Raw genomic sequence first — 23,438 nt, 5'->3', positions numbered from 1 at the left:
TAATTTTTGTTTTATATAAATAAATACTCTGCGAACTGATTTTCACTGAAGAGCACAAACGTGTTTATGGGTTTTGCTGTTCCAGGTGAAATATTTTGCTGCATGTCACTGTAGAAAGATGACAGGACGCGCTGCGACTCCGCTCCTGCAGGTGGCAGTAATAACGCCTGTAAGACCTGATCTGCAGAAGGGAGCAAGACGAGCTCTTCAGCATCACCGCAGAGCTACAGCTAACTGTCAACCGGCTCGATACAATGATGGAAGATGAAGAATTGGACTTTGTGGATGATTTGGACGCGATTTTACACCTTACTCCAGAAGTGCAGCTTGCCATCGAACAGGTACATAATTTAGTTGTCACGGTGTTTATGTGTGTGTCATCCTTACTACATTCTCCTTGGATAAGCTAAGCTAAGCTAGCAGTTACTCCTGTTATTGGAAAAACTCAGCTTGTATATCAGTCATTTTATTCACTAGAGTTAACAGTCATTCTGACCATAGCGTCGAGAAAATGAATAAATATATCAGTTAGTTTGATAACTGTCTAAGCTGTAGTCATTCATTCATGTCAGCTGTTTAGCTAGCTTAGCTATAAGACTAGCTAGTTTGAGATTATATTTACTTTTGCATATATTATCTGGTTGCATTTAGACAGAAACTACTGACAGTCACTTTAGTATCTATAAAACACACGAGACTGTATAAATAAATTAAGAAGTCAATTATGAAAGACAAGATCCAACTATGCCCAAGCTGTCAGTAATGCAGCTCGTATAGCAATCTAGTTCTCACATGTCTTAATACATATATAGATATACATAATATAGGTAATCTAATATTGTTTTTCTTCATTTGAAGGTGTTTCCCAGTCAGGATCCACTCGATCGAGCTGATTTCAATGCAGTTGAATACATCAACACGTTGTTTCCTACTGAGCAGGTGGGTCACGTGATTGTCTCGGTCTGAAATGTGCCCAGACTGACAGCTTGCTGAAACATCTTTTATGTTTGTTGAATTAATGATGTGGATCATTTAAAATGCAAACTGCCTATTACTGGTTATTATACTAGAAATTATTAGTTTCACTGGTAGCTGTTTTCCTTGTTTGTTGCTGTTTTTGTTTAATCACTACCTCTGGAACGGACAAATTAAATATACAGGATAGCAATTCAATATGGAGATAAGTGTTTAAATAAATGTGTGAAAGATCTACATTTAAATTAAGACCTGGCAATATATTCTAAGTTAAGGACTAAATAAAGAGCTTTCATTTTGGATTCTTAAGTCTGCAATTTTTTGAATCAGTGTTGATTAATTCATTGATAGAGACTCAAAACACGTTTTTGTATGTGGCTCTGGGATCTGCTAAATGCCGTAAATGTAAATGTAATCTTAATCAGACACAGATTGTAATACTTCATTTGACCTCTTTCAGTTGTTGCTCAAACTGTTGCAACACATTTAGAAGCACACAGTTGTGTTAAATGTCTTTATATGCTATTGCATTACATTTTCCCTTCACTGGAATTAAATGGCCCAAACATGATCCAGCATGACAATGATTTTTATATAAAGAGTGACATCTGTTAAGACATGTTTTGAGAAAGTTCGAGTGAACCCGATTGAGTGTTCTGGACAGAGCTCTGGGCTCAACCCCACTGAACATATTTTGGATGAACCAGAACACCACCATTAACTCATAACTCTTAACCTGACGATGGTGCCCGACTTTACTAATGTTCCTTTGGGCAGATCCATGCATCAAAATCAAATGGAAAGCCTTTCCAGAAGACTGGAATATTTATTTTAATAGAATGGGTGTTTTACAGGAACATTTGTGGTCAGACGTACATCGCTTTGATAAATGTCGAAAATGTAAATAGCCAGGAGACCAAAACTTTGTCATATGGTGTAGATGCATGGCTCAGAGAATGCTGTTTTACTGAGTGGTCACAAACAGGCATTTTATCCATGAAGTATAAATTTGTGTCTAGTATTTTGTTTTTAATGACCTTGGATAAGAGTATATGGCAAATGATTTAATGATATAGTATATGAAACTTGACAGTAATTTTGTTACAATGTGTATCTTGTTTTAAGATCATTATCTGGTATATGAAAGATACTACTAGAGTTGTTTCAGTGTAATACAAAGCAATGCGAGTCAGTATTATACAAGCTTTTGGCTGGTTATCCTGCTGGTTTTTTTTTTTCACCATTTGCAAGGGAAAGGGAACATCTACACATAAATCAACAACAGATACATTCTAGAGAGTAAAAATCAGATTGTACATACACATAGTATATTACACTATATGAGGCTTTACATTTTTATTAATTTGATCATGTAGGATCTGTTGTAATGTATCTCACAAAGAATTTATTTTCTTTTTTTTTTATTATTCTTGACATTTGACAATTCAGACTAATTTCATAGTCTGAGACTTTCATGGATTTTTAGGAAGTCATGTTTCTTTTATTGGGAATGACAAGCACTGAGGAACAGCGAAAGAAAAATGCCCAGTGCAAAAGGAAATGATTAACATTCCTAAATAAGAGTATAATAGTGATCAAAAATGACTTGCATGTGTTCTTGGGTTTACTGATACAGAAACACATGTATTGATTTAGCCGTAATGGTTTACCAAGTTTTGTTTGATACACGTTGTTTTAATTTTTGTGCACTGATTTGTATCTTAGAATTACACCCCTGGTTATGCCATCCATTTTTCTTCCCATCTTTTTGGCCACTAGGTTGTGCTATCACTCATCATTTCCGCAACGACAGTGCTTAATGTTAATGAGGCATCGGGGAAAGTTTAATGTTAATTGCATTATTGAATTTTACCGAGTTAAGCTAATCTTGATCTTCCTTCAAACAGTCCCTGGCAAATATCGATGAAGTGGTTAACAAGATTCGTCTGAAAATCAGGTAAGCTTTTCATTTGCTTCATAAAACGATTATTGTCCCTGATACTGATCTGGTTACCCTGGTGAGTTGCCTGCTGCTGTCTTCACTGATTTATGTTTTTTCTTTCACCTTCACCAGACGACTTGATGACAACATCAGGACGGTGGTGAGGGGACAAACTAACGTTGGCCAGGATGGCAGGCAGGTAGGTGTCTCATGTCCCTGTTGCAGTAGTTCACACCTCAGTCCCCTGTGGGAAAGATTTGCACGTAATTCCTATGCAGTGCAGTGAAAAACAAATGTTGGACTTGTTGACGTGTACTTTCGGCTCTCTCATATGAGCGAGTTTATATAAAGGGGCCTTGACAGAGCGTGTTTGTGTGAGATGATGGATTGTATTTTGGGAGAGAAGTAAGATGAATTGCAGTAGCAGAGAACTGTTAGTGAAGCTTGCTTGAGGGCTACAGAATGATTACAGAAAGCTGCTTTAGTCTGTGTTGTATGTGAAATCACATCCTGGTGAGCTGCTGTCAGGAGTCTTCTGTCTGCTCACACTCATCTTTTTTTTTATTTATTTTTTTTATATTTCAGATATCTTATATTTTAGATAAAGTTCCTCTTTAGTGACATTTAATAATAATTTTTGTTCTGTGTTCATCTAAGCTTGGATTAGTCAGAGCTGTCACATATCCAGTCTCTCTCCCTCTTTTTCTTTCTCTCTCTCTCTGGACGAAAAAGCAAATTTCTTTCAGATTCTCCTGTTTTTCGGCTATGCTGGCATTCCACATTGTGGTTTGGTGTCCTGCTGCTTCTTGGAGCTGGTGGAAAACCCTGATTCAACACAGATCCATGCTCAATCAGAGCAGCAGGCAGAGGTGAAATGTGACACCTAATTGTGAGGTATGAGCCGGTGCAAGTGAAGACTGAGAGGGGCCTGGTGGTCGTCCCATAACCAGCTTACTCCGAGATGTGGAAAGTCAAGGTTTTGGAGTCTCGGTGCTGGTATCCCTCCGAGATGTTTCCACCGAGCAAAAGGAAAATCCCTTCTGCAGATGGAAATGCTGGATTACAGATGCAGAGGCCAGGGGCTGATGGAGAAGAGATGGAAAACACACCATCTTGTTCTTTGTTTAGTCTGAGAAGTATTTATCATTAGGGTGGAGACTTGTGCTTCTGAATCGCAGTCTCAGGGGCATGCGTTATGATAATCCTAGCTGTGTGGAGGTGGTGGGAAAACATGTGTTCTTAAAGTGCTCAGAGATATCCAGATTTAAATAAGATCTTTCTCTATGGTTTTGTCAGGAGAGGGTCGATGAGTTGAGTCAATGAGCATTCGGGCATAAGGGCCAGATAAGCAGTGACTCCAGGGTTGTACCACAGTCACATCACAGATGTTCGCCTTGTTTTAATGCCTTGTGGACATCTTGGAGGGAGAGAAAAGGAAATGTGTTGTCTGATTGTGGAGTGGGTTTACTTTTTGGAAGTTATGGGCAGCTGTGCATCCCAGGAGAAAGCTGATTCACTAAATACCTTGTTTTGAAGAAATGCTTCAGTTACCCTGTATTCATTATTGTGCATGGATACATGTTCTTCTTTTCCTGATTAATGCTTGAATTTGTTTTCTACTCACAGAGATGTGACATCTGTTTGGGCAACACCTTTGCAATTTTGCTCTACTATATATGTGCCTATTTTGTGCAGTTTATTACTGTCACTGGTCACTCCCATTGTCTAACTCAGGAAAAAACTGTGATGCATATTATTTTCTTTGATGCTATTTGAACTTCTTTATAAGAAGCTTGCCATATTGTGTTGCCAGATGGAGTTGGGGGTAGGGGCTTCATATAAGGGTTTTATGGCTGTCACAGAGCGAGTTGGGATCAGGATGTCTCATCTAGTCTCTGGCATGTGAAGCTGCTTATTAGGAATGCTGAAGAGCTACCCTAAAAAAATATATATATATGCAGAAAGTGTGTGGTTTTTTTTCTGCACACTCAGCCCTGTCTTTCTGTTTCAAAAGGCATTTTAGATGTAGGTTAGGATGTGTGTTTGCTTATTTGACTATTAAAACTACTGTTTTCAGCTTTATGAAACAGATTTTAATAGCCAATAATATCAGATGAAGCTATTTTATATAGTCAGATAAAACTTACGGTTGGAACACTGTTTGCTTTATGTTTAGTGGAGTTTTGCTTAGTGGTGTTTTCTTAAGTTGTGAAATTGATAAGAAGCTCTGTGGAAATCCCTGCCTTGTGCACTAACGGCTGTTCTTGAGCAGTTCACGTTTGCTGAAAACGTTGGTGCATAAACAGTCGAAGCTGTTTATCAGTGACTGAAATAATGTATCTGGATCGCTTATAACAGTTAGCAAATGAATTGACGAAATAATGATATTCAATTCAATTCAATTCATTTTATTTGTATAGCGCTTTTAACAATGAACATTGTCTCAAAGCAGCTTTACACAGATAATGTGGTGATTAAAAGTAAATATGTTCTTTGTAAGTAAGTTTGTCCCTGATGAGCAACTGTGGCAAGGAAAAACTCCCCGAGATGGCATAAGGAAGAAACCTTGAGAGGAACCAGACTCAAGAGGGAACCCATCCTCATCTGAGTTGCACCGAATGTCCATTTAAAGCAGATATACAATGTTCCGGGGTACAGTGATGATGAACAGAAGCGAACTGTATTCCTGAGTCAGTGTAGCAGACTGTTGACATTAACTACAGTTCAGTCCATCCTCAAAGCGCCCGTTCTTACTCCGGAATTTCATGGAACCACCCAAGGCGTTGATATATGGTCGCATTGACATTAGTAGGAGAATCTCATAAAGTATATGTCTAAAAGCATTGTTGGAGACACACACAATTGTATAGGTTGTTTTTGGATACGTTAGGATAACATTTTAACACTAAACACTGCCCCTGTACGGAAAGTGAGCTTCATAAACATAGGGTTTACACGAGTTGCAGTGGAAGATCCTAAATGGCCAACTATAGAGCTCTATACTCTATAGTAGGCCATTTATACTATACGATAAAACTGACTGCACCCCAGACATCCTCACTTTACATCAGTACCTGAATTTATTCATGTCCCTTAGAGATGAATCCGCACAAATCTCCACAACCAAACTACAAAACTCTAATGGAACATCATCTCAGAAAAGTGGATGTTATTAGAACAGCATATGTGGGACTAAATGTGGAATGGGATGGTCAGGTGTTCACAAACATTTGTTCATATAGTATATCTGTCAAAGACAATAGATATTCTGCTGCTGTATTTAGTTAATCAGTGTGCAATTATAGACAATTTGTTTTGCAGAAACCACAGTTTCTTGCATGCACTTGCACAGTTTATTGCACTTGCACTGATTTTATACCGTAACCCACATGCCATGTTTATTCATTCCACAGCCCTGATTTATTTTAGAATAATGAAATACATATGTTCAATATTTGTATTATTTTTTACATTAACATACTTATTTGAATCTAAACTGCTGCTTTGGGATGCATTATTTTCCTCAAAGAACAGTAACGTTTTAACAACACCGTTAAGTCTGTTAAACCCCATTCTCATCCGATTTTTATCAGCCAACACAATATTTCTCCATGGATAAAGAAGGAAGGTACACTCCCAGCATTTAGACTCTTACTCTGTAAATAAATCCTTTAAAATGGCAGACCCCTCCTCATCTCTTTATCTGCCTATCTGCAGTGCTTAACTCCACAGAGGTTGGAAAATGGTTTTTCAGTTACTGTCCTATGTTTACTTTATCAGGCATGCCAGTAGTGGTATAGAGTGAGAGACAGCTGAGTTAGAGATTTTTATTGGGAAGTGTCCGGAAAGCCTTCAAATTGTTTTATGCTGTGTTGCTCTTTGGAAAATGTTCAGTCAACTGCATGTGCGACAGAATAAGGCTGTGTCCTCTTGTATTTTGAGGAGGATTTTAAAAGTGGTAAATTCCACAGGGCAGCTGGTGCCGGCTGTTAGCATTCCATTTGTCTTTGAGACTAAGTGAGAGCCAACCATCCAACTCCTTGTCAGCTTAGCCCTGGGCCTGGTAAAATATACTAGCAGTAACTGCCATTATTAAAAACCAATGGGGCTCTGTTGAAGGGACTTGCATTGTATTTGGCACTGTTTATAACTTTTAGTCAGGATATCAGCCCACTTCAGGACTATATTGGGCACCTAGTGGATGGGTTAGGTGAGTGAACATGTGGCAGGCCTAAATGCAGCTGCTGTACACTTACCCTTTTGGAATGTGAGGACAAACTGTGGGTAAGGATTTTTCATCAATCTTGCCATTTGGTTCTCATCTCCATGCTTGAATAAGTGAAAGACACTCAATTTAGAGGGAGAAGAAGGAAAACAACATAATCATCATTCTTATTGTTTCTTCTTCTGATCTTTGACTCATCATATTCACCAGGGATTGCTGCTGATGAAACAGTAAATTGTTTAAATGTGTTTTAAAAATTGAATTTGCTGTCCAACATTCAAAATACATTATTAACACTGAAAATTTATGTTAATTAAAATAATCAAATGTGCGTTTCCAATCAAACCTTAACAGCTATTGTTATAATGCAGCAAATTGTATTGACAGCAGTGTGACTGCAGTGAAACCATTATGCCCTGTCCAAGAGCAATCACAGATGAAGCGTCTCTGAACTTCTGCCTCTATTCCAGGCTCTGGAGGAAGCTCAGATAGCCATCCAGCAACTGTTTGGCAAAATCAAAGACATCAAGGACAAAGCGGAAAAATCGGAGCAAATGGTGAGTAAAAATAAGCCTTACAGACAGGAATCTGCTCAGGTCTAAAAAAAAATATATATATATATCTATATCTATATCTATATATATATATATATATATATATATATATATATATATATATATATATATATATATATATATATATATTTATTATGTCTCCCAACACTCTCTCTGCTGCTGGCTAACTAGGCAGGAAATTGTGACATCCGGTGACTTTCTTAAGCTGCAGTCTTTTTAATCCTTGAGTTATACACTAGCCATCTGCATGTTAGCAGTGAACAGGTCAGAGGAAGGACAGGGTGTGGCTATCGTGACTTTAGGGACTGGAGAACAATGGGGAGCCGCCTTGGCCTGGAATATGCTAAAGTCATCAGCTCTGAGATGTTTGTTTCCTTGCCCAGGTAAAAGAGATCACCCGGGACATCAAGCAGCTGGACCATGCAAAGCGTAACCTAACCACATCCATTACTACCCTTAATCACCTGCACATGCTCGCAGGAGGTGTGGACTCTCTGGAGTAAGTGGCCTCACTGTTTGCTATCTACAGACCAGAGAAAGAACCATATAAGTTTACAATTTTTATTTTTTTAAATTGCTTAATAGATCAAGTTATCTTTTTAAGGGCCATGACACGCAAGAGGCAGTATGGCGAAGTGGCCAATTTGCTTCAGGGAGTGGTCAATGTGCTGGAGCACTTCCAAAAGTATATGGGGATCCCTCAGATCCGCCAACTGTCTGAACGGTGAGCATCCCCTTACAATCCGTTTTCTTCTCAAACCCCATTTTAACTCAAGTTGAAGACAGATCAAAGGCTGTGCACATTACAGGCTGACCTGAATTTAACAAAAAAAACCAAAGGTCTAAACTCTACATTTTATCTTACGTGAGACATGACCTAACTGTATATTCAGGCTATCGGCATGTTATCTGGATGAGCTAAAGGGCAGGCAGTGTTTATATGACTAATTTTCTGGTGTAAATCGCTAAATTGAATGATGGTGAGGGTATGAGGTTCCTGTTTATGTTTACCACAGATGCAACACAGGAAGGAAATCTGTTCCACTTGCTCTTTATTATTCCAGTTTTTCTTTTTTTTTTTTCGCCCTCATTCTTTTAACAGTGGAGCCTTGTCTCTGGCTGTGTGGTGTAGTCTTTGTCCCTGCAGATCGAGAAACTAGTGAAGACTGTTAAGGCTTATTTCAGTCTTATTCAGCATGTCACTAATACTCAGTGCTTTCCACTGCTTGTTTATGTGGGGTAGAATGATAAAGCTGTTGTTTCATAAGTAACGGGCAAGGAAGGGTGTTTTCATGTGGAAAGCGGTTCTACAGAATGTTTCAGTGCCTTTATGTTTATCTGGAAAAGCTTTGGTTGCCCTTCCCTGTTCTTATAGTTGTCCTTCCTCACCCTAGCAGTCGCTTTAGATAAGTACAATACATGCTTCTTTTTACAAACTGTAAAAGTAGTTGAAAATATTTTTTGTACTGCTGTAGTTATATGAAACCATTCAAACGCATTAAACAAGATGTTTTTTCTGGCTTTGTCCAAACTTTACTTCTTAGGAGGTGGAAAAGTTGCAGTTGGATGGAGATGCTGCTGCAACTTGGGGGTTTACAGTGTAAACATATTAGCCCCCTTTGGTGGTTGGGTTGTGATTTTTTTTTTTTTCTTTTTTTTTTTAAATTTAATTCTAGCACACAATAAGGTTTTCCATGCTTTGAATGCTGAGCATGAATTGTGGTAAAAGAGCAATGCATAGAAGCTGTTGATTGTGTTCTGCATTTGCTTTTCCGGCTACAATTTATTCCGTTCCCGAAATAGGAGAAATTAAATGCTTTCATTTTGAGGCGTTCCACCACCCTAAATAGAAATGGATGAAATGTGTGGTAAAGACTTTTGATCAGGGACAGCAGCTGTGAGTGCCACCACACTTCAGACACTGCTGGGTTTTGAGAGTATTTGAGAAAGACTTAGATTAGCAGACATATGCCCAACTGGAGTTCAGATGGTGTCTGGCAAGAGAATTTGTGCTCCTCTCTTTCTTCGTTCTTGTTTATTCTGGAAGGCACTTGTTGTTCCAGTGATGGGATCTGTCCACATCCAGCACCAACAGTCAGTTTTTAAATGAAACTGGAATCTCGTATCCACAATGCTATGATACTTCCAAACCTCTTTTATGTCTTTTTTTTTTTTTAACTTGCCATGAGCTTGGGATTTCTGTAACTGGACAAACACACCGCACAGTTTTACACACAGTTATGCAACACCCCCCCCCCACCCCCCCCACCCCCATCTGATATTCTTTGTTTTTTCACATTGTTCATGATTGTTCTGTTTTTTTTGGGTGTATAATGGAAAGCAGAGAAAAGCTGAAAGCAGAGGAACCTAATTTAGTTACCTTTGTTCTAAGCGTGCCAAGAAAATAAACATGCAGTGGATGCATTGGATGATTTTTGGGGCAGTTGTTATTGTTATAATTATTATTCATTGTATGACTCATATCAAGTGTGGCTTCTCCATTCTTGAGCATTGCTTTCAGGTCAGTACTGTTCTGAAGAGCCAGATTCGTATCAGATTGAATTTTGCTTTTATTTTCCAAATCAATTTGCATAATCTATTGGCCATCTTACCTCATCTAGGAATATGTGATCATGTGCGGCGAATGAATCTAAAATCTTTTGTAAAGGTTAGTGTTCTGCTTAACAGCATGAATGCCAAATCGCAATTTTTAACAAAAGCAGCCTGCTTTCATTACAAAACAAAGATATGATGTTCTTGCTAAAAATGTGTTAAAAAAATTTCTTCATAGCTGTGATCAATAAATTCATGAGTCAGTTTGTTTTGTTAAAAGCTGCTCATAGTAAGCAGGAGGCTTCTTTTCTTGTACAGGGTAATACATTTACATTTACGACATTTGAGAGATGCCCTTATCCAGAGCGTCTTATTTATACAGTAGAGCAGTTGAGGGTTAAGGTCCTTGTTTAAGGGCGCAGTAGTGGCAACTTGGTAGTGCTGGGATTTGAACTTGCAACCTTTTGTGCAGAATGGTTCTTATCCACTGAGCTGCCACTTCCTTTATTTAATTGAGCTTTTAAAAACCCATTGTTCTAAAGGATTTCTTGTGTCATACTATAATAATATAGTATAAGTACATATTTTGTTTCAGTCCTATGGTGCTTCATGCTGATGAAGGGTGGGTTTGGGAGTAGGATGTAATGAAGAGTGGCCTTTTCATTACGGGGCTACGTGATAAGGAAAATCCCACTACTTCCCCCCCAAAAATGATCCTACACAAGAGATTTTCAATCTGTGCCTGCGTGGGTTCTTCTTTTAAAACTAGTATGTCTTTCTTTCTTTATTCATAGAGTGAAAGCAGCACAAAGTGAACTTAGCACGCAGATCCTAGCCGACTTTGATGAGGCTTTTCCTGCACAGGGATCAAAGGTACTGTAACAGTATTAAAAATAATAAATAAATAAATAGGAGTCATATAATAAAAACTTTAATAATGCTATATAAAATTATACATAATATACTTAATTTGATTGATTGTATGCATAAAAGTCTCAATTCAAAATAATATTTTATTCCATATATTTTATGATTGTTGTTACTGTTATTATTATAATATTATTTACTCATATAATATGTGTGGTTGTGTGTAACAGAGGCCTGGGGGCCCTAGCAATGTGCTCAGAGATGCCTGTTTGGTGGCCAATGTCCTGGATCCTCGTATTAAGCAGGAAATAATCAAGAAGTTTATTAGGCAGCATCTCTCTGAATACCTTGTGCTCTTTCAAGAGAACCAGGATGTGAGTGTTGGGTACAGAATGTTCTCACAATCCCACTTCCAGTAAAAATGTGTATCTGGATTCTGACAGTTGCATCTTAAATGCAGGTGGCATGGTTAGACAAAATCGACCGGCGCTATGCATGGATAAAGCGTCAGCTAGTGGATTATGAGGAGAAGTACGGACGCATGTTTCCTGAAGAGTGGTGCATGACGGAGCGTATCGCTGTGGAGTTCTGCCATATCACCAGGTACGTGTACACCAGTTTTTAAAAGGATGCATTTTCAGTTCAACAGTCAACCTGTCACATATTTTAATTAAAGATAGTTGATTGAGGTTTTTTAAAGGAATAAATGAAATGCTAGACAAACCTTATAATGAAGCATATGCAAAGAAAATGATTAGGTACATAATTGAACAGCTGAACTAACAGCCAGACTCTTTTTTTAGTCCTGTCAATTACACTCAGGCAAAGTACCAGAGTTTCAGTGGAAAGAATGTTTGATTTTGTTCCACTGTAGTTTTCACAGAAGGTATTGCTTCTCTCTTCATTGGCTTAAGCTTCAATAATTTCTATTCAGTCGGGCTTCATTTATAAAACCTAGAGCAGGTGGAACTCATTTTTGGCCTTATGGATTTTTCACCTTAAAATGTCAGTTTAACCATGTATGTATTTTGCCCTATAAACTGCCTGACCTGAAGCTCCACTCCACATGTGAGGTCTTGCTGATCACAGTGTGTTTTGTGTGCCAGGACTGAGCTGGCCAAGCTGATGCGAGCTCGTGCCAGGGAGATTGAGGTCAAGCTGTTGCTCTTTGCTATTCAGAGGACCACCAATTTCGAGGGACTGCTGGCTAAGCGCTTCTCAGGCAGCACCTTGAGCGACGGCCCAGGGGTAAGGCTCACAGGATGTTCCTGGCTTTGTTATCTGGGCCATGGTAGATTTCTGGAGCATAAAACCAGAGTCGATGAGGCAGAGAGGTTCTCACTTGTAAGTTTAATGTTCCTTTGTTTGCAGAAGAGACCTGAGACGCCCTTGGAGCCCACTAACCCTTTTCTGGAGGATGAGTCAGGAGAGGACAACATTTCTGAGAAGGATGAAGATCTCGTCAGGGTGAGGTTTTATCTTCATCACTCATTCTGTTCTTAGAGATTACATTTAGCGGTACGGTTTGTTTATGTTTAAGCATGTATTTACATTGTAAGGATGAATGGCAATAGTTAAAACATTTGTGTGAAGGGCAGCTGGGGCTGAGGAATGTATAGCAAAACACTTTGAGTTAACAAAACTCCATTTGGTGTTCAGTTTTACCCCAGTAAAATATAAAATGAATAGTGATATTTTGATACCGTTGATTAAGGCAAACATCGCAAAGCACAGGGTGATTTTACAGCTCACTGGTAAAAAAGAAAGCAGTTTACTTCATGTAATATTGCATGAATTTAGATAATTATCTGCATTATAAGCATTCAGTTAAAAGCAGTAGTTCAAAGAAGGTTTTCTAAATTTCTAAAATGTAGAACATTTCTAAATGTTACATTGTTGCAAATACACAAACAATGCAATTTCCTTTCACATTCTCTATCTTATCAGATATTTTGTCTAGTTGCTTCTTAGGAAACTTTTTTGACTAAATGCTTTCCTGTTGCTTTCAGCCGAAGAAGCCCAAGACCCCAGAAAACCCCTTCCATGGCATTGTTTCCAAATGCTTCGAGCCTCATCTCTATGTCTACATTGAATCACAGGACAAGTGAGTGCACTGTGGAGGCTATTACACCAGGACAATGACCCCAACACTCACTATAAGGGGCTTTTGTATCGCAGTGTAAATTGGACTTTTATTAACTTCCAAACTGGTGTAAGTGGTATTGCTTTCATCTGTTTTAAGCACGTGTGTTTACATCCTGGTTTTATATGTAATCCTGTGTCACCATGCTGCATATATTATGGATGTCTCCTTCAGTAATCCCTCAGCCGTCAATCCCTCATCCGTGTTTCTATTGCACCGTTTTCATCTTTCCATCGAAGCAAAAATATTTCCCATGTTAACCACAGACACTGAAAATCGTAATAGCAGGAGAGCTCTGTTTCTCTGTCTCCGTTTTCATTTTTCTTCTCTTTCACTTCCATCTTCACTCTTTGAACTCACTAGAATTCCAAAGCTCGAACTCTAAAGAGGGATTTGTCCATTCTTTTAATGGCACATTGGCTAAAGTAGACTGACCTTTTCTTGACAATGGCCTCCTTTATTCCAGTGCAAGCTGACCTGTTTGGCATGAAAAAATGTCCACATTCTTCACTTGGGCATTTGCTATCTGGTTACTGAGTGCTGAAGGGGATGACCCACAGTGATGGCATGCACAATGTGCCCCTTATTCCACATAGTTCTCACACCTCTGCACATTGCCATTTGCGTTAATGGTGGTGTTACAGCTACCTATTGTTTGTCATTGTAACAGGAACCTTGGGGAGCTGATTGACCGCTTTGTGGCTGATTTCCGAGCCCAGGGTCCCCCTAAGTCAGGAACAGAAGAAGGGGGAGCTGTGTTACCCAGCTGTGCAGATCTCTTTGTATACTATAAAAAGTGCATGGTGCAGTGCTCTCAGCTGAGCACAGGAGAGCCTATGATTGCCCTCACTACCATCTTCCAGAAGTATCTGCGCGAGTATGCCTGGAAGATCCTGTCTGGGAATCTGCCCAAGTAAGTGACAGCCTACAACAGTGGACCCAGCCCATCATATGGTTTAACTTTGACTTTCCTTTTGTCTGTTATTTCTTCTGTGAATGGCTTTTGATCCTTGCAGTTGCTTGAGCTATTCATGCACCAGTAATGGCTAATGCTCAGTGAACAAAACAATTTTGAAGAGCACCCTTTGTGCTGCCCAGCCAAAGAGAATATATACCAATCTCCATCATGGGTGGCTCACACTGTAATATAATTAGGAGGTGAAACTATATGGGATAAGCTTTAGAAAAATCTCTGGTGGGTTTAAGAAACAGAGAGAGTGATGTGTGATGTATGTGTGTTTGTGCGTTACAGAACAAGCAGTAACAGTGGAGGTCTGACCATCAGCAGTCTGTTAAAGGAAAAAGAGGGTTCAGAAGTGACCAAATTTACCACAGAAGAGCTCTGTCTTATTTGTAGTATCCTCAGCACAGCTGAATACTGCCTTGCAACCACACAACAGGTCATTAAACACACACACACACACACACACACACACACACACACACACACACACACAAACCACAACATATTTGCTTGCCTACAGACTTATGCTTGCTTGTTGAGCATATATTTAGCATTTAGGATAGAATCCTACAGACTAAACCATTAAATATTTAATAGTAGAAAGAAACACTGTGATGTATCTCTGATGTTTTATGTAGCATCAGGGTTCTGGAGAAACATTCTTATTTCACGATGTACTGCATCAACTATATATGGCTGAAATGACAAGCAAAGCTTCCTGACAGCAGCATAATTTTTTGTCTGATGATATACAACAGCAAACAATGTGTGAAAATATATTTGTTGTCTTTCAGGCAACAAATTTGTAAATCCTGCCTATAAATTCATTTTCAAACATTTTCATATTATCGTATGTAGCTATTTTCAGTGGTATTAAGGTGACTTTGACAGATATGTTTTAGAAATTCAAAAAGTTGCCAAATTCACGAGAACTCTGTGCATATCATTGGCAACAAGAAACCAAATTCAGTTCGAATTATGTGTATGTATCGACATTATGATGCTTGAAAATGTACTGCTGGATTGCACTGAAACATGAATCACAGGACAAGTGAGTGCACTGTGGAGGCTATTACACCAGGACAATGACCCCAACACTCACTATAAGGGGCTTTTGTATCAAAGTGTAAATTGGACTTTTATTAACTTTAAAACTGGTGTAAGTGGTATTGCTTTTATGTGTTTTAAGCACGTGTGTTTATGTCCTGTGTTTATATGTAATCCTGTGTCATATGTAATATGTAATGCTGCATATATTATGGATGTCTCCTTCAGTAATCCCTCAGCAGTCAATCCTTCATCCGTGTTTCTATTGCACCGTTTTCATCTTTCCATCGAGACAAAAATGTTTCCCATGTTAACCACAGACACTGAAAAATGTAATAGCAGGAGAGCTCTGTTTCTCTGTCTCCGTTTGCATTTTTCTTCTCTTTCTCCTTTACTTCCATCTTCACTTGTTCAACTCACTAGAACTTCCAAAGCTCGAACTCTAAAGAGGGATTTGTCCAAGTGGTGGAACAAAACGTAATATTCAGGAAAATATTCAGGAACTGTTCATACATTATTCACTCAACACAGTCTGTCCTACTGTTTTATTTTATTGAACGGTCTTTGTTGGTCATGGATGCCTGGCTCTCACAGTTCCAGCTGAACATTCTAACATAGCAAAAGATGTTACTAATAGTTGGTTCTTTTTCAACAGTCTAAGTGTGCTGTTTTGTCCGCAGCTGGAGGAGAAGTTAAAGGAGAAAGTAGACAAACCGCTCATGGAGAGGATTAACCTAACAGGAGAGATGGACACCTTCAGCACGTAACTGTCACCCGCCTAAATATATACAGCATACGAGTCTCAGAAAACGTGCTGCTTATCCGTATCTGTAGACGATGCAGTTCTTATGTCTTTAGGACATTTTCCTAGCTTTGATCGTTCTATTTGTGTGTCAGTGTGATCTCCAACAGCATCCAGCTTTTGGTTCAGGATCTGGATGCTGCATGCGATCCAGCCCTCACAGCGATGAGCAAGGTGTGTTAAAGACATGCCTCTGTTTTAAAAGAATTGATTGATCTTTTTCTCAAAATCGGATATTTATCCAACAGTACTGACTGATGTTTCTGTCGATTCGTTGCTGGCCTAATTCTTCTAGTGCAATACTGAAAGTGTCTGTGTGTCTGTGCAGATGCCATGGCAGAGTGTGGAGCATGTTGGTGACCAAAGCCCCTACGTCACTTCTGTCATCATGCATATCAAACAGAATGTACCAATAATCAGAGACAACCTCGCTGCTACCCGCAAATACTTCACCCAGTTCTGCATCAAATTCATCAAGTCTGTATCTGAACTCAAATAGCTTTTGTTTTACATAAAGAGCACTTGATATACATAACACACGTCTTTTTTCAGCTCTTTCATTCCAAAATTCATCAACCACCTATTCCGGTGTAAACCCATCAGCATGGTTGGAGCTGAGCAGGTAAACAGAAAACCTCAGATCAGATCAGATTTGATGCTGTTTATTTTATTCATATGGTTATTGATTTACCAGAAATGGTTGCAGATTAATCAGGTTGTGTCCACTAAATATGATAGTTATATAATTTTATTTCTGTATTTGTTTATTGGCAAAGTGATTTTATTAATTTCATTTACACTCTTTATTGATGTCATTGTTGTAAATAGCTTCTGTTGGACACCCATTCTTTGAAGACTGTTTTGTTAGACCTTCCATCTATTGGCTCTCAAGTCCTTCGCAAAGCGCCAGCGAGTTACACTAAAATAGTGGTCAAAGGGATGACCCGGGCGGAGATGATTCTAAAGGTAATCCCCTTCTTGCATATATACTGTATATATATTGTTCACTGTTGGAAGCATGGGGATGTTTAGGAGAGATGGCAGTGAAGTTTTTAACAAGATTGTTTAACAGGATTTTGGAAGTTGAGAGGATGTCTGAAGAATGGAAGGAGGAGTGTGCTGATACTGATCTTTAAGAATAAGGAAAATGTGCAGACCTGCAGTAACTACAGGGGAATAAAGTTGATCAGTCACACCATGAAGTTATGCGAAAGAATAGTGGGAGCCAGGCTGAAAGAAGAGGTGACCATCTGTGAGAAGCAGTATGGTTTCATGCTGACAAAGAGCACTACAGATGCAATATTTGCTTTGAGAATGTTGATGAAGAAGTAAAGAGAAGGTCAGAAGGAGTTGCACTGTGTGTTTGTGGATTTAGAGAAAGCGTATGACCGTGTACAGAGAGAGGAGTTGTGGTATTGTATGAGGAAGTAAGGTGTGTCATGTGTCATGTATGAGGACAGTGTGACAGCAGTAAAGTGTGCAGTAGAAACGACGGACTGGTTCAAGGTGAAGGTCGGACTGCATCAAAAATCGTCTCTGAGCCCTTTCCTGTTTGCAGTGGTGATGGACAGGTTGACGGACGAGGTCAGACAGGAGTCTCCATGGACTATGATGTTTGCGGATGATATTGTTATTTGTCGTGAGAGTAGAGAGCAGGTTGAGAAGAGCCTGGAGAGGTGAAGATATGTACTGGAGAGAAGGGGAATGGAAGTCAGTAGGAGTAAGACAGAATACATGTGTGTGAATGAGAGGGAGGGCAGTGAAGTGGTGCGGTTGCAGGGAGAAGAGGTGGAGAAGGTGGAGAAGTTCAGGTACCTGGGGTCAACAGTGCAAAGTAATGGAGAATGTGTTAGAGAAGTGAAGAGAAGAGTGCAGGCAGGGTGAAGTGGGTGGAAAAGAGTGACAGGAGTGATTTGTGATAGTAGGGTATCTGTGATGGTGAAAGGGAAAGTTTATAGGACCGTGGTGAGACCTGAGATGTTGTATGGTTTAGAGACAGTGGCATTGAGTAAAAGACAGGAGGTGGAGCTGGAGGTAGCAGAGCTAAAGATGTTGAGTTTTTCGTTGGTAGTGATAAGGATGGACAGGATTAGAAACAAGTTTATTAGAGGAACAGTGCATGTAGGACTTTTGGAGACAAGGTGAGAAAGGCTCAATTGAGATGGTTTGGACATGTGCAGAGGAGGGACATGGGGTATATCGGTAGGAGAATGCTGAGGATGAAGCCACTAGGAAGGAGGAAAAGAGGAAGACCAAGGAGGAGGTTTATGGATGTGGTGAGGGAAGACATGGAGGTGGTTGGGGTGAAAGAGGCAGATGTGCAAGACAGGGGGGTATGGAGAAGGATGATCCACTGTGGCGACCCCATAATGGGAGGAGCCGGAAGAAGAGGAAGATATATTGTTTACTGTTGATGAACATAGGTAGTAGCCAAGATATCAAGTACATGGTTAATTTTTCAGTTCTTAACAGTATTCCTGATGGAGCTTTATACACTCTTGGTATCTTTTTAAATAGCTTTATGAAACCTTTTTTTTTTTTCTTTTTCAACTTGTCCTAAATTTGCCAAGTATTGTTTAATTTGAATTAAAAGCTGCTTATTTTCATTGTTTACACTCTGATTCAGGCATTGAAAGGTAGTCTTTTGTGTCCAATCTCTTTTAATTGATAATCTATTGACTATGAAAAGTATAATTTGGAAATGCAGTTTATTTTCCAAGAATTCCCATTTAACAGCTTTACCCTGCAGGCTGCTGATTTGACTCCCTGCAGGAAAGTATTTCATTATGAACAGCTCATAAAGGCCCTCATGGCTGTACACCGTAGAGGAGCTTCTTTCACAGCTATGTCCCTGGATTTTAATGAGCTCTGTGCCCAGGGCAGGAAGTACCTGGGCTCAGCAGGCCACTACTCAAAGTGTAACAGCTGCTCACACAATCCCTCTCAGAGATATTTTAACATGCATGGGTCCAGATTTGGTTCTTTCCCTAGTGTAAACAGAAGACATAGTTAAATGGCGTGGTTCAATTTGCTGGGAAAAATGTCTGTCTGAAGAAGAATATCAGGAACAGGCTATGATCGAAAAAGCATTCATTGCAAAAAAGCACACATGCACCCAGACAGACAGACGTACACACACACACACACACACACACACACACACACACACACACACACACACACACACACACACACACACACACATACACATACATACATACATCTCTCTCTCTCTCTCTCTCTCTCTCTCTCTCTCTCTCCACTGCTTAGCTTTTATAAAAAATCTATTACATTTCTTTCTCTTTTACAACTTGTAAATTACCCAGTGCTTTCCTTCATTCAGGTTTTTATGTGTGCAAATTTCAATCAAAAGAGGTGTCTGGAAACCCCAGTAATAGGGTACATTTTATTATTGCCTAGAGCCAGCTCACATACTACCTTGTGCATGCTCCTCTCCCTGACCCCTGTTCCCCTGCCACCCACCAGGATCCCCTGGGACTTCCTGCTCTTTTACTCCTCTGCCTGGAATTTGGCCTTGATCTTCCTAATGTGCAGACTGGGATTAGCTTTAATCCTGCATTCTCATGACACACAGGCAATTTCCTAACAGATAAAGGTTTAGTGAGCAGTGACATCTTGATATTAGGAAGTTGATTTAAAAATACCAGCTTCTACTGATTCTGAACAGGAATGTTTACTCTCGTACTGGTGTTGCCAAGGTTGTAGCTTTCACTGCCATTGGAACTGCTGTCAGGGGATGAGAGTTGAACTGGTTATATTTGTCAAATTATATCGATGTAATCACATTTTAAAACACACTTTTAAATTGAGTTGTTCAATTAGGATATATGTTATTACAAGAACATATTAGGATCTTGCATAAATATCTTTATCAGTTTTAAATATAGCATTATAAAATGTTTTTAAGAAGGTCTGATCATACTTATGAAATATTGCAAAATATAAAAATCTTGTTTCTAGACCTAAAGATTAACAGATTTTTTTGTTTGTTTGTGGATTGAGATTTCTTTTTTTTATTATGCTGGATGTTCTGTTCAGTTTGTTTGAAGTCCTGATAATGAATAGTTTATATGCATTCCTTTGGCATTAATGATTAACTTTGCACTGCCTCAGGTACCTCCTAGGTAATTGCTCCCATCTTTTGCAGGACTTTAGAGTCTGGTTAAAAAAAAGTTATACATTGGTCTGTTGCTTTGTCTTCGCCAGCTGATTTAGCGAGGGTTGATGTGTATATTGTGCTCAATGGACTGATGTCAGTTTTTATATGGCAGTGTTATTTTTTTTCCAGCGCATCAATGAGTTACTTCTGTGAAGCATTGTTGCTTCCGTGACACATTCACTGGCTTAGGGTTGAAATGTGAGCCCACTGTGGTTGGAAGCTTGTGTTTAGCTGTCCTTATGATGCTCATTACAGAGCTAACACGGAGAATAATCTGTTAAAGATGTTCTCAGATGTCTGTGCTGGGAACGGGTTTGCTCCTGACCCAAAAGAGACGAGAAGTTAACAAAGGTGTTGCAGGCCAAGCATGCAGCCGGTGAGACGTGTCTGTTTTCCACAGTCTTTCTCCCCCATGTTGTTGCTCTCTCTGGAAACTAAACGGAAAGGCAGGCCTTAGGCCTCTCTCTATCTGTCTGTCTGTCTTTCTCACTTCTTATGCTCTCTCTCTCTCTCTCTCTCTCTCTCTCTCTCTCTCACATGCTTTGTTCTTTTCTCTCTCACTCCTTTACAACATGCTAAATACAACAAGCCCCTTCAAGGCTTTTCATTGGCCAAGCTCCAGACAGTCACTAAGTAAATCACTTCGTTGAAGGGAGGAATTGTCATTAAAATTCCACAAAATCCACAGAGTTAAAATTTGCCTTTCCAACATTAACTTGTGCATATTTGGGAGCCCTGTCCCTCAAGGCATACATGAGTAGTAATGGAGGTTGGCAGGGAAAGAAATGTTGGGGGTGCTGTTCCATATCTTTTTTTCAGTGTCTGTAAACCATGTGTTCTCCAGCCCTGTTAGAAATATGAATCTTTGAAAGTTATTCTCACAATGGAACAAAAAAGTGGTCGATGGTATAGGAACATGCCTTATTTAACCTTTTTACTGCTTATTTGCCTAGACTCTCTCATTATAGCAAAAACAATTACCGACGAGGCTAATTCAGCTCCGTTCAAGCGTAGAGTAATTGCTCTGTTAAAAAAGGTCCTAAATATAACTCCTGAGTGTTGCTTTGTTTGCAATTTGGTGACTGTCTAATGCTCTGCTGCTCCCCATAGCTGGATCATGTGGGAACGTTTAACCACTGAGACAGGACCAAGGTCTTTTCTTCGGTTTTACAGAGTTTTCTCTTCCTCAGGTGGTCATGGCTCCTCATGAGCCGTCAGTGGTCTTTGTTGATAATTATATCAAGCTTCTTGCTGATGGCAACCCAGAGACTTTCCAGAAAATTCTTGACATGAAGGTAAACCCCTGCACAAGTCACATTTGTACTTTTTATTATATTCTGAAGTTACTTAATGGTTAAATGAATTCAGAATTAGCTGTCATTATGTATTATGTACTCAGACTTTTATAGGGTCTGTCACTATCTAACTGTCTAGCCTTCAGAATAAACTTAGGTACACTTTATCAATTAAAAACAAATGTATGCATTAATTAATTAGTCCCAGGGGTTAATATACCAGCACACAGAGATTGTCTTAATGTTTTTTTTTTTTTTTTTTTTTTTTTTTTTATTGTTGTTGATGAGTAAGTTCTGTCTTTACATGTGTAGCTTTCTCACATTTCTGTTCGTGTGTGTGTGTGTGTGTGTGTGTGTCTGTGTGCATCCTCAGGGACTGAAGCGCAGCGAGCAGAGCAATATGCTGGAGCTCTTTAGACAGAGGTTACCTACTCCCCCCTCAGGGTCAGATTCAGGACCCTCTATGTCCTTCAATGCCCCAACCCCTGAGCAGGAGTCCTCACGTATCCGTAAACTGGAGAAGCTTATCAAAAAACGAATTCAGTGATCTTTTCTTCATCAGTGAATTACACAGGACTTGTTAAAGCTATATGCGAATGTGTCCCTCCTCCAGTGTCTTAACTCATAGAGCATTTTCAAGTGGCATTATTCACACGCATAAAAGTTGATAAAAGAGAACATTTCCATATTAACAGGGATCAGCCGTCCTATACCGAAAACCATAAAGTAATGTTTAAAAGTTTTTATTCCCCTAATTAATGTAAACCCCATGAATCAAAGGTTGTTTGTAAAATTTCCTGTAAAACATTGCTACATTGCTGGCATGTATGAGTCATTTACCCATGTGTCCCAGTGTTTTTCCTTCTTTTTTTTTTCTTTTATAACACTAATGTGCAGACTTTCCATAGTGGCTGAATGCATGTCATTTACTTTGCACATTTCTGAAATATGTTTGCACTTAAAGCAAAGTGGATGGCAGAGAAATCCAGAAAAGTACCCTGTTGCTACTTTGGCAAAAATTCTTCCGGTTAGGGATCAGAATGATTTAAGGGCAGTGTTTCTCTAAATGTCCCCTTCACAATCACCATTACAATAAACGATCTTGAGGCACTTTGTGAATGGTGTGTGCTGGGGGACTCTTTGTGTAAATGGTAGTGGTCTGTAATTCACTCTGCAGGTTTAGGATTAGAGCCCAGGGCACTCTGTACCACAGAGAAACTAGGGATTTCCTGTCTCTCAATGGGACACAAACGAGTTGCCTTTCTTTCCCTCTGAATTGACATACTGTAAAGGTTCAAAGCTGTCGAGATATTTATCAGCACATGAACAGATCCTGAGTACAAAGGTTTTCTGAAACTCTGTGATGTCTTAAAGGACCTTACAAGGGCCTCTGATTAACTGTGGAGTCATATGTTGTAATATTAGATTTAAGATATAAATATTATGAAACAAGGGTGAAATATTTATATGGTATTCTGTCTATATGTGTGTTGCCTGTTAATTGATTTCAGTTGAGAGATTTTTGGCATGTATAAGTAAGAGTGGGGCTTTGATCATCTCTGTTGTACTTTTTACTCTGACTACTGCTCTTAATCATACAATTGTCATTAAAGGCTTTTCAAAAACTTTCTTTCTTAAAATAAATTGCATGTTAATTTATAGTTACACAGTAAATAGTGTAAAACCACACCATACTTTAACAACAGATAAGTATACTGTATGTACACTGTGTGGCCAAAAGTATGTGGACACCCAATTGTGGGTCTTCCCCAAATTGTTGACTTGTCTTAAATGTCACTGTATGCTGGAAATAAAGGGCCCAAACATGTTCTAGCAGGACATTACCCCTGAGCATAAAGTGAAGTTCGTA

At 39.2% G+C, this 23,438-nt stretch overlaps 1 protein-coding gene across 1 annotated transcript; it reads left to right on the top strand.

Annotated features, from left to right (window-relative positions):
• The first annotated feature begins 172 nt into the window (after positions 1-172).
• Positions 173-23,197, top strand: vps53 (VPS53 subunit of GARP complex). Its single transcript, XM_046863186.1, has 22 exons — positions 173-341; positions 859-939; positions 2,883-2,932; positions 3,050-3,116; positions 7,613-7,699; positions 8,101-8,216; positions 8,322-8,441; positions 11,065-11,143; positions 11,368-11,511; positions 11,598-11,740; positions 12,244-12,385; positions 12,509-12,604; positions 13,147-13,241; positions 13,951-14,193; positions 14,533-14,680; positions 15,972-16,054; positions 16,189-16,267; positions 16,422-16,570; positions 16,646-16,715; positions 16,922-17,059; positions 21,464-21,568; positions 21,942-23,197. Exons 1-22 carry the CDS (start codon positions 255-257, stop codon positions 22,113-22,115), a joined length of 2,496 nt encoding a protein of 831 aa, XP_046719142.1. The 5' UTR covers positions 173-254; the 3' UTR covers positions 22,116-23,197.
• Positions 23,198-23,438: the final 241 nt, after the last annotated feature.

The sequence above is a fragment of the Silurus meridionalis genome, chromosome 12 (genome assembly GCF_014805685.1).
Source record: "Silurus meridionalis isolate SWU-2019-XX chromosome 12, ASM1480568v1, whole genome shotgun sequence".
NCBI lineage: Eukaryota > Metazoa > Chordata > Actinopteri > Siluriformes > Siluridae > Silurus > Silurus meridionalis.
The sequence above is the reverse complement of the archived record's forward strand: the minus strand, read 5'-3'. Positions and strand labels throughout refer to the sequence as shown.

Bases quoted from the DNA above. Each gene is read 5' to 3' on its own strand.
- vps53 (XM_046863186.1), top strand. From the start codon at position 255: ATGATGGAAGATGAAGAATTGGACTTTGTGGATGATTTGGACGCGATT. The intron at 3,117-7,612 runs GTAGGTGTCTCA...CCTCTATTCCAG, and splicing joins TTGGCCAGGATGGCAGGCAG to GCTCTGGAGGAAGCTCAGAT. The intron at 16,571-16,645 runs GTCTGTATCTGA...GTCTTTTTTCAG, and splicing joins TTCTGCATCAAATTCATCAA to CTCTTTCATTCCAAAATTCA.